Source organism: Camelus bactrianus, chromosome 11, assembly GCF_048773025.1.
Source record: "Camelus bactrianus isolate YW-2024 breed Bactrian camel chromosome 11, ASM4877302v1, whole genome shotgun sequence".
NCBI lineage: Eukaryota > Metazoa > Chordata > Mammalia > Artiodactyla > Camelidae > Camelus > Camelus bactrianus.
The window spans coordinates 50,591,311-50,603,375 of NC_133549.1; the positions used below are offsets into that span (position 1 = coordinate 50,591,311).

Genomic DNA, 12,065 nt, shown 5'->3' on the forward strand with positions numbered 1-12,065 from the left:
TAATTAAAGAAACATTTTCACCCACTTCTTGATCCTCTTGGTCTGCAGCTATAGTGTCTGCCTCTTCTTAAATTTCTTTAATCCCCTACTTCCCTGTCAGAGATGGAATCTAGAGCTGGCCTTAGGGGAACCCAACTTCTGCCCCTTGGTAGATATGGCCAGAAATAAAGTTTATCAGATGGAAAAGGCCTCTGAAGTATTTGCATGTGAATAAGGATGTCTCAGTAAGTTTGAGCTTGCTATATGAGTTGAAAGTGTAGATTCCTTATATAATTTCAGAAGTGGGAAGTCAGAAAAGATGACAAAATTTGAGTCAGAAGTGGGAGGGAAATATTATAAGTTAAAACTGTTCACATATCTAATTTTCTAGGACAATTTAAAAAATGCATTCTTCCTCCATTGCTTTGTTAAGTTTGTTGTCCTATACTACTTACTATATTTTAGGATTTTTTTCCAGAGAGATCTATTCTGATTCATTGACTATTATTTTCAACCAGTACCAGGCTGTTTTGATTGCTGTAAATTTATAATGCATTTAAATATATGGTAAAGTAAGTGTCCACTCATTGATTTTTTTCCAAGAAAAAGTGTTTAATATTCTCATTGCTTTGTTTTTCCTTTAGAATTATTTTCTCAAATTAAAAAAGAAACTTGTAGAATTAATTAAGAATTTTTTTCTTACTAGTTATTGTGATATATAGGGCAATCAATTTAATATCAAAAATTTCTAAATTAATTTGATGAATTTTATGTTGGTTTACTGTTATTTTAAATCATGATTTTCCTTCTCCCTAATAATTATAAATCTTATTTCCATATTTTTATCTTAATGTGTTAACCAGAGCAATGTTAAATACCATTAGTATTATTGAAGATCCTTGATTTATGCTTTTGCTATGAAAAAAATCTGTATTATTTCACAGTAAAATATGACATAAACGAACAGCATAAGAAAGATATTCTATCTCATTTTGAGAAAGTCACCATTTCTTCATGTTGTCTTTTTTCCATGAATTGATATTAAATGTTAATGGATGCCTTTTAAACATACATATTGAGAATGTCATGTTTCTCTTCACTGTACCTATAAATATGAAAAAATATACATATTAATATTAATAGACAAATGGTCTATAGTTTGGTGTGTGTTTATGTGTGTAAATGTGATGTGTGTGTCTGTAATCAATGTTATACTAGCTTGACAATTTTAAACAAATCACAAATAAAATAGCTAGGTCCTAAAGTCTTTTTTTTGTTTTAAATATTTATTGACTGTACTTTCAATTTCTTTTATGTATTTTAGTTTATACTGATTTCCTTTAAATTGAGTTAATCTTGATAACTTTTATCGTCTAAGAAAAATTAACCTGTTTCTTTTAGATTTAAAAGTTTACTCACATGGACAGGTACACTTTTATGGCTTTTAAGAACTTCTCTGTATCTGCTATATCCTATCTGGCAGAGGAAGACGATGGGGATGCTTGCCTATCTTTGAGAGGAGTGGAAAAAACAGTAAAGAAATAAAATGTCTCCCCTGAGATGCCAAAAGACATATCCACCCTCAGGCAGATTTGGTGCCAGAATTCATTCTGCTAGTATGTCCTAAAAATCCACTTAAAGTTAGTCATATGCAGTATTGCCCCCAAGGTATCTAGCAGAAAGAAAAGTAAATCTCCCAAGAAATAATCTTTAAACTCAGGCCTCAAAGCGCTTCTGAGATAAAGTTCCTAGGAATTTTAAGCTCACCATAGGAATATTGGCTCACAATAGAAAAAAAAAAATACACAAGGAAACCATCATGAGCAATGATGATTAATTGTACCTATTAATGTGAAAAACTACTTATTAATGTATATCTATTAATATTAATAGAAGAATGGCCTGTAGTTTCATGTGTGATTAGATGTCCACAAAAAGCAGACTCAAACTCATAAGGACTGCAGATTTTGGAATAACTAAACATATAGTATAGTACACTGAAAGAAAGAAAAGAGGGTACTTGACAGTGTACTTAGGGAGAAAGAAGCTATCAAAATTGATCATGCAGATTTGAAATTCAAATGGCATATTAAACATTAGAATAAACACATATGTAGGGAGAATGATAGTGAACTGTAAGATAAATCAGAAGAAATTAAATGGAATCCAGCATAGAGAGACAGAGCTGGAAAATATTAAAAAGAGATCAAGACATGTGAACATAGAATGAAAATGTCTACCGTATCTAAGCAGAGGGCCACCATAGCTCCTAGACAGAGCAGAGAAAACTAATGCTGAACATCTTCCAGAGTTAATGACAAAAACGGGTCTTCACATTCAGAAAACCCAGTGAAGTCAAAGAAAGTAAACAAAAAGAAACTCAAAGCCTCAAACTATACGAGTAAAACTGCCAAACGCCCAAGACAAAGAGAAAACACTAGAAGCATCCAGATATAAAAGAAGAATTACCTGCAGAGGACCTGCAATCAAACTAAAAGTTGACTTGTTAACAGCATCGATAAATGCTAACCTACACTGGAATAATATCTTTAGAATGCTGACAGCAAATATTTTCAATCTATTATCATATACCAAGGACAGCTATCTTTCACAAATGAGGGTAAAATAATGACATTTCTAGAAAAACAAAAACTGAGAAGAACTTTCCTTCAACAGAACCTCGTTAAGGAACTTCAAAAGAAGATACTTTAGGAAAAGGAAAATGACCCTGGAAAGAAAATGGGAGATCCACAATGGAAGCTGTAGAGAAACAGTAATAAGCATTAGCTGTATTAAACAAAATTTAAGAAATAAATCCTGGACAACAAAAACTTACACCATCACAGTTAAGATATTCTAAGTTTCTTAAATTATTCAGGAGAAAGATAAATATACTAACTTTTGAATTTAATATGGATGTTTAAATCTACAATCCCTAAAAACAAATCTGTAATCCCTAAAAATAGAAATAAACGATAAAACTTCCAAACTAGTAAAGGGGAAGAGTGGAATAAGGGAGAAAGTGGTTTAATTAAAAAGAGTGATTTTTATTTTAATTTTCAAAAGAAACAGAGAAATGTTGAAAAAGTGAAACAAGTAGCAAGCAGAAAATAAATTTTAAGATAAAAGGCATTTCTAGATGTGATAATGTTCGCCATACATTGTTAAGAAGTATTAGGAAATAGCAAGAAACTAGTAACAGAGCTTCAATAGAAAGCAAAACTGTCAGAACTAAAGGGAGAAACTGGCAAATTTACCATCATAAGGAGAGATTTTTTAACATAGTACTTCTCTCAGTAACTGATCAAGCAGACAAAAAATCCATAAGAATTTAGTTGATTAGAACCACACAATTAATAAGACTGTTCTAATGGACTTATTAAAATGTTAATTCAACATCTAGAAAACTCTATTTAAGCACACATGTAATACTTACGAAAATCGACTGTCATGAAGCCATTCAACAAATCTTAAAGTATTATGCAGATGACATTCTCTGACTCAGCACAATTGAGTTAGGATTTGTTTTCAAAATGTATTTTATTATAAGTAGTATATAGCTTGATGTTATTTTCTTGACCCAATATGACAATCTTTGTCTTTAAGCAAGTGTAACCTGTTAATACCTATTATGACTGATATGACCATGGATACAAGACAGTGAGAATTTACTTGTAGGCCTTTCAGGCAGAACCTTCTAAATCTCAGTGTTCTATTAACAGTACTTGATATGCTGCTGCTGTTATTGTTATTAGCTTTCAGTATTTTGACCCCCACTCAAAACTGTGCACTAAAAACTGCTGTGCCCACTTCACACCCATTAGGATGGTTATTAAAAAAAAATAAAACACCAAGTGTTGGCAAGGATGTGGAGAAGTTAGAACCTTTGTGCGTTGCTGGTGGAAGTGAAAAAATGATGCAGCCACTGTGGGAAATATGATGATTCCTCAAAATTTTAAACATAAAAGTACCATATGATCCAGCAATTTCACTTCTGGGTATATACACAAAAGAAATGAAAGCAAGGAACTGAGTAGATACTTGTATACCCATGTTCATAGCAGCATTACTCACAATAGCCAGAAGGTGGGAGCAATCCAAATTGCTTCCATCAACAGATGAATGCATCAACAAAATGTGGTATACAATGGGATATTATGTGGTCTTAAAAAGGATGACTGAATAAAGAAGTTGTGGTATATTTATACAACAGAATACTACTCAGCTAGAAAAAAATAATAAAATAATGCCATTTGCAGCAACGTCGATAGACCTGGAGATTGTCATTCTAAGTGAAGTAAGCCAGAAAGAGAAAGGAAAAATACCATATGATATCACTTATATGTGGAATCTAAACAAAGACAAATGAACTTATTTACAAAACAGAAACAGACTCACAGACATAGAGAACAAACTTATGGTTACCAGGGGGAAGAGGGTGAGAAGGGATAAATTGGAAGTTCGAGATTTGCAGATACTAACTACTGTATATAAAATAAACAGCAAGTTTCTACTGTATAACACAGGGAACTATAGTCAATATCTTGTAGTAACCTATAATGAAAAAGAATATGAAAATGAATATATGTATATATATGTATGACTGAACTATTATGTTTACACCAGAAATTGACACATTGTAAACTGGCCATACTTCAATTTAAAAAAAAAAGGAAGTATATTCTGACACCTGCTACAACATGGATGAACTGTGAAGACATCGTGCTAAGTGAAATAAGTCTGTCACAAAAGGGCAAATACTGTATGATTCCACTTATATGAGGTACCTAGAGTTATCAGATTCATAGCAACAGAAACAGAGTGGTGGTTGACAGGGGCAGGGAAGTGGGGAGTGAGAGGTTAATGCTTATAGAGTTTCAATTTGGGAAGATAAAAAAGTTCTAGTGGTGGATAGCGGTGATGGTTCCAGAACAATGTGAATGTACTTAATGCTGGGGAGCTATACACTTAAAATAGGTTAAAAAGGTAAATTTTATGTTGTATATATGTTTTTATATATATATATATATTACCATAAAAAAAAAACCTGTTTTGCCTATACCCAGGAATAGTCTGTCTCTGTCCCTGGGGTGTTAATATAATAATCAATCTTAATACTTCAAGACAAGTCAACTCTGTTATCCCTTTCTAAAGGTGCTCTTACCACAGCACAGAGGTCAAAACAAAAATATTATCTAGGAATGCCTTACATTTGTCTGACACTTTATATTTGAAGAAAGGCTTTTATGTATCCAAACCTATTTAAGCCTTGTGACAGCCTTATAAAGTGTGTTACTCCCTTTTAATTGATGGAAGAAAGTGAAGCCTAAGAGATTAAGTTGTCCAAGATCATGGGGCTATTAAGATTGCAAAGGTTCAAATACTTATTTTCTGACTGAAACCATTGATCACCCAGCATGCAGAAATAGTTGTCAACTTACTATGAACTTTACACTTAAAATGCCAAAAGCGAAGTGCTATGCTTGTTAGACTGAAGAAAGAAAAGAAAAAGAAAGATAACATCATTACTTTCTCAGTGACCAAGGAATAATGATTATACTGAATTTATGCTCTAAAACCTATTAGCCTATTTGTGGCTTCTTATAATGCTCTCTTTCCAAACCTTGGTCACATTTAAACTCTGGTTGGCTGTTTGTATTTTTGCACTTTAGCTTCTAAAAATACCCTTTAATTTGGGAGTTGAGGGAGCTTTTCCTTAAAACTCATCATCTTAGGTGGCAGCTCTTCAAATTTTAATCAAATTCTCAACCATTTTTGTCTGATTCTAATAAAAACAAGTAGCCAGGTTGTTCTCTCATTGTGATGCAAGAACTGTTTCATTTGGGGTCTTAAATTTCCTTTTTTATTGCTCTCCTTGGAGTGGATAGCTAATGTAAATGGGAGAAGTCTGGCAATGAACCATCACTGCCCTAGTGATGTTATGAGCTACTCCCCCTAGAACAAACGGCTGGGTCAGTGCAACCTCACGCACAAGCTCAAGTTCCTCTCCCTTTGCGGCCTGCCTTAAATAAGTCAACTCAGAGTCCCAGCTCTCCTTCTTCACAACTCTGACTCAGTAGCCCTCTCTGTCCCCAGAAACACTTGGAACTCATGGAAGAGGGGTGACATTGACACCCCCTTTCTGTGAAAAAGCCTCCCTGCGAGTATTAACTAACAACAGAGATAACACTCCCTGAGGCAATATAATATGCAAGAGGTTTCTCATCTTGGTGGTATTCGGAGAAAGAACTTGAGATTTTGCACTCCCTGGACCCTGGTCCTTCCCGCTGTGTGGGAACCTGTAAAGTCAACACCAACAGGTTAAACATAGAACATTCAGAGAGATGGTCCCCCTCTTCCGTCTTTCAAGTTGCTCCAGCTACCGTGAGGTGAAAACTGGACAATCTCCTTACCATTGCATTTACAGCACAGATTCTGAAGTCAGATCTCCCACCTCGAATATATATATATAATATATATATATATATATATATATATATATATATATATATATATATATATATATATATATATATATATATATATAATGTTTGGAAACACTTTATAGCACCCACAGCATTTTGGGACTCTCTTCTCTATTTTAGTATGAAATTCACAAGGCAGAGTTCTCTGAGTGGAATGCAATGGAAAAATGAAGTAATTTTACCCCCAAAATCTTATACCTATCATTCAGGCAACACCAGGAGAACTTCTCCCTTGGCTAGATCTGATTTATTGCTTCTATTCCAATAGTTTACATTTAAGTACCTCCTCTGTGTCAAAACTGTGCTAAGCACTTCACATACATTATGTTATTTAATCCACACCACAGAGCAGTGTGGTGGGTACTAACTCATTCTCATCCTTCACACACACACACACACACACATACACACACAGAGTGGATGCTCAGCAAATGAGTGGCTTGTTCTGTGTAAGACTGTATAAACCCATCTCAACCCACGGGAGTTTTATGATCCCAAATTAAAGAATTTTCAGAATCAGGCTTTTCAACCCCTGTCAGTACCTTATACATTTTACTATTTTCTTCTTTCAGCAGCAGGGAGCACCAACTTTCATATTGTTATTTCATGCATTTCAGATTGTTTTCCCCTCAACTTTCTCTTCTGCATGATTTAAACAAATAATAATAATAACAGCAAATCCAGTTAACATTCCTTCTGAAGTTATATTCTCTAATGCCTCAGTCACTTTGCTTTCAATGTCAAACTTTATTCCATTTCCTATATTCTGAAAGATATGAAGCAGACACTCATTATTTGCCATTGTGGAAACATAGCAAAAAGTAATTCACTGGCAAGCAAAAATGGACAGTACGTCTATGTTATTACTGAAGCAGACTTATTTTTAATGCTGCTTTTAAAAGATAAAGGACATTATGAGGTCAAGCTTGTTTTTAGAAAGAAGCTTTTTTTAAGTAGTAAAGATATTTTATTCTGGCATTTATATAATTTCAGCAAGAGATTTGACAACCCATTTAACGTAAAATTAACAAGCTAAGTATTTACTGAACATCTACTTTGTTCTCAGAATTTAAGGCAAATATAGGCTATGTATAATAAATGGTTCCTGCCCTGATAAGCTTATGATTTAGTGGATGAGAGAAGATAAACATATCAATAAATCTAATTTCTTAACCAAGGCCATACCTAGTAGGTTCTCTTACCTTCCTTCCAGTTCTTTAACAAGACCTGAAAATTCATTCTCTGAAATACATCTTGAATCTGCCCTCCTCTTCAGAGAGGCCTGATTTTGAATTTCAGAAACACCCTAAATTTATTCTTCAAAGATTAGAATTTGTTTCTCTTCATTTATTGTCTGGTAGCTGTGACCAGTTCCTAAATCTGGATTGAAATGCTGAGAGACACTTCCTTGTTGCCCACTTTAAGACGTATCTTTATGTTCCTCTTCCATTAGAGTCATCAGAAATCGGGCCTTCCCTTGTGATTCACACCACTGTCCCATTTGGAGTTGCACACTTGGAACAGAGCATTGAGGATGTGCAGAAGTTAATCTTCCAGCAGCTGGAGAACATTTTGCCTGGTTTGCCTCAGCCAGTTGCTACTAAATGCCAGAAATGGAGACATTCACAGGTAATCAGAGAAGCCAGGGGTATGAGTACCGTTTTCTTAACCAGGCCTGACTTGACTTTTTCTCATCCTTTGCCACTTTCTAGGAAAAGAAATGGACAAGTGATTTGGGAAGCAAATATGTGTTTGCCTAATATAGAAGTTTACAATTACCCTGATTTTATTATCCTGTTATTTCTCAATGAGAGATGCATACAATTTCCCCAATGTTATGTTCAAATTCTAGCATCTCAAGACATACACCCTGAAAATCTGGGGTTTCCTATGCAGGCAAGGCAGGTTATATATCAAAATGCAGCTGTTTCCCTGGGGATTTTCTAAATCAGTACTGTGGTTATATAGAAACCACTGTAACCTCCCAAATTTTTGCAATATGTCAAATTAACCTCGTAAGTGTATTTTGCTACCACAATTTTCATTTTTATTAAGTTCCCACTTTGGTTTTGATGGCTGCCAGCAGAGCTCTTTGGGGGAGAAAGATGAATACCTGCATAGGTCGGCTGGTTGAGCTGTTTTTCAGAGCTAGATAAGCCTGCTGATCGCTCTGCTAGTTCAAACCTACAAGCTCTTTATACTAAGTCAGTGCTGACTTTTCTGAAAATATCTGCATATTCCAACAGAAGTTTGTGAGTATTCATAGAAAAAGTCTTTTGTTCTGTAAACTCAGTTGTGAGGTCATTTGGGGGCAATGGAGCAAAAAGCAGAAAGAGAAAAGATGCAGTGACTTCTCTATTTTTGACTAAGATTTCTGAGTGTATCGATTAACTGACTTATCAGCACTATTGGTTACCCAAGCTGTAAAGCTTTTAGAAAAAGTGGTTGTGAGAAATTGCAGCAGATTTTGTATATTTTAAAGGGCTTTCCAAAAATCAGAGGAAATGGTAAACTTCCTAAAAATATTGCAGCAGGTCTGTGTGTTTACCTATATCTTCTCAAGTTAAATTATACAGTGAATCTTTCAGGAAAATATTTACTTAAACACATCACGGTCAGTTTAAAAGACTTTATTTTTTCCTTTTAAAAGAATTTAAAAAATCTCAATAGCTAATGTCTTTAAGTGATATTTAACTCAATTTTAGGTTGGCCTCAAAAAGAAAACAAGGAAATAATCTTGTTGATATAATTGAAGCTAGATATATTATATTTGCAACGTATAAATATTCTTTGAAAAGAAACGATAGCTTGTGAATTTCTTCTTGTGACTTCTTCAAAATAATTTATTAATAAAATGAAAAGATGGGTTAAAATCTACTTATTTCTTAAAATATAATGTGTTAATAGAAATAGATTTGACCTATCCTCAAAATGACCTAGTTAAAGTTGTGCAATATCACAAAATTTAATTTAAAAAAATCTTTGAACACAAAGTACATCCAAACCCTAACAATGATTTTTATTACAATTTGGATGGTCTCCCTTGGAATGAGCCCAGTACATTTAGAGCTCTGCAGTCATGAAATCTACATGGGCTGCAAAGCCTGAAAGGGAATAAGATGTCATTCAAATGTAAAGGTTTGCATGTTCCGCTATTCATAGTACCTTGAGCATCATTCTGCAGAATATAACACTGTCATTATGGCAGAGATCTTACTTACATTGTTCAATAGAGAGAGAGAGTGAGAGAGAGATCTCCCACATCACCTTAAAAGAAGAGATAATTAGTGACTGGTCATGAGACTTAATAGCATTTAGCTAGTTAGGTTTCAGTTATTTATTCCCAAGATAACATTTCTCCATGATGAAGTTTTTGAAAGGTTCATCCTAGCTCTTGAAATTTGATGTAAATGTATGTAACCCTTTTTCCTTTCCATCCCAGGACACAAGATCTACCTTTGATGAATTCATAGATGTTTGTGTATAGATATGGTCCAATATCGGCTTACATGGAAGAGAAGGATGTTATAGAAATGGGGACAAAAACAAAACAAAAGAACAACCAACTGATTTCAGAGTTTCCTTTATTTCTGATTTCCCTGCAGGAGAATCCCTCCTTTTATTTCTTCCAGGCTGGCTCCCACCTTTTTTTTTTTCCTCCCCCTGTCCCGCTTCACTCAAACCTTTCCTGTTTTTCACACTCCACCCACTTCCTTCTCTTCTTTCTCTCTGACAGACAAATGATCGAGCCCTTCAAACCCTCATTTTGTAAAATCCTAGGTAGACTGCAGAACTGGACTCCCCACCCCAGGCAGCAGTGAGTGGTGTGGATTCCCACTTTAGGCCTCTTGGGCTGGGCTCTCCATCCCCACGCCCTTTTCTCTTCTTTTGTGATCCTTACCCTGCACCGTGCCACTCAGGGACTGTGCAGGGTGGGGGAGAAGAAAAGAAAGGAAGGGAGACCCCAATGATGAGCACCCATGTGCGGCGGGCCTGGGGCTGGGCGATTCAAAGATGTGATCTCATTAAAGAACAACAATAGCCTTAGGACGTTGCTAGTTTTAACCCACAGTAGCAATGAGAAAAACTAAGCCTCAAAAACATGAAATAAATTCCCAAAGGTCCCATGGCTAATAATGACAAAACCAGTCTGCCTGCCTCTCCAGTCCTTCCCTCCTCTTCCCTGACCCTCTGTTTTTCTTGGCTGCTGTAACAGATTACTACAAGTTTGGTAGCTAAAAACAACGCAAATTTATTATCATATGGTTCTGGAGGTCAGAGGTTCAAGATGGGTCTCAGTGGGCTGAAATCAGAGTGTCAGCTGGGCTGTGTTTCTTTTTGTAGGTTCTAAGAGAGAATCCATTTTCTTGCCATTTACATCTTCTAGAAGCTGCCCACAATCCTTGGCTTGAGGCTTCTTCCTCCATCTTCAGAGCCAACCACAGCTGGTCAAGTCCTTCTTGTATTACATCACTCTGACCTCTTTTTCTGCCTCACTCTCCCTTAAAGGACCCTTGTGATTACACGGAGCTTACCTGGATAATCCAGACACTCTTCTCATCACAGGGTCAAGTGTCTAGCAACATTATTTCCAGCTGCACCCTTTCCTATTTCTTGGCATATAACATAACATTTGTAGGTTCTGGGGATTAGGATGTAGACATCTTTGGTAGGGGAACCTTATTTCTGCCTATCACACCCTTCTTTCCCCAGAATCCCTTGGTAGATTCTGTTATGAGGCAGTATCTCCCACTCCTCTCATAAAACCTCTGGGGAGAGCACCAGCCCTTTAAGGCTCAAGCCACTTAAGAAGTAGCTGCTCTCTGAAAGAAGTAAGGGACGATTTTGTGATGGGGACACAAAATAGTCCCTTAGCTCTTGTTTCCTTTTTCCCTGATGTTGCTGTCCCATGCTTTCTGCTGCCTCTAATGTCATATAGCTACAATGACAGCAGGGAGGTGAAGGATGTTTGTTCATTTATTCGTTTTGGTTACTCATTTATTCAATAAGCATTTAACAAATACCTTTGACATGTCTAATACTCTGCTTATGGAACCCTAGAGACTAATATTTGCTGAAGGCCTTCTCCTAAGACACTAAATTTAATTTTTTGTCTTGAGTAAGATAATGCTGCATTTTTGTGGATGCTGCCCTCAAGGAGAGAGGCAGATGAAGAAAGAAGGCATGTTTGAAAGACTTTGGAGCTGCCCTGTGCCTCCCATTTGGGCTTTGGAAGAAACACTTGAGTAGGTGGTTCAAACAAACACAGCATAGCAATGGCAGATGTTTTGATTCTAAGTTCCTCCCTTTTGCAGCTCTTTGCCTTCCATTATTTAAATGTTTATCCAGTTAATATAATTTGATGCCCAGGCTGTGATGCATTGAATTAAGATTTCTGTGACAAGTATGATATATTAATCCTTTCAGCAGAAGAGTAATAACTGAAAACACCTTTCCATGTACCTGGACATAGGACACTCGATCAGTTTGATAACTCTCCCCGATACTATTTGCTGTGCTTTCCTTTGTTTCAGGGTCTACCATGATGCCTTTCTCAAACTATAGTAAATGTCTGATTTGCTTGCGAGATTGACTCTCATT

The 12,065-nt window shown here is 35.7% G+C and overlaps 1 protein-coding gene across 3 annotated transcripts in view; it reads left to right on the forward strand.

The window, feature by feature from the left end:
- The window catches only part of RNLS (renalase, FAD dependent amine oxidase), a 266,231-nt gene that overhangs the window by 208,727 nt on the left and 45,439 nt on the right, over window positions 1-12,065 (forward strand). For all 3 annotated transcript variants that reach the window (XR_012510220.1, XR_012510221.1, XM_074374001.1), the window contains exon 6: window positions 7,918-8,093. Coding sequence is in view for 1 of the 3 variants with exons in the window: in XM_074374001.1 (XP_074230102.1) it covers window positions 7,918-8,093 (176 nt within the window). In the remaining 2 variants the exon portion in view is untranslated. The remainder of the gene's footprint in view (window positions 1-7,917; window positions 8,094-12,065) is intronic.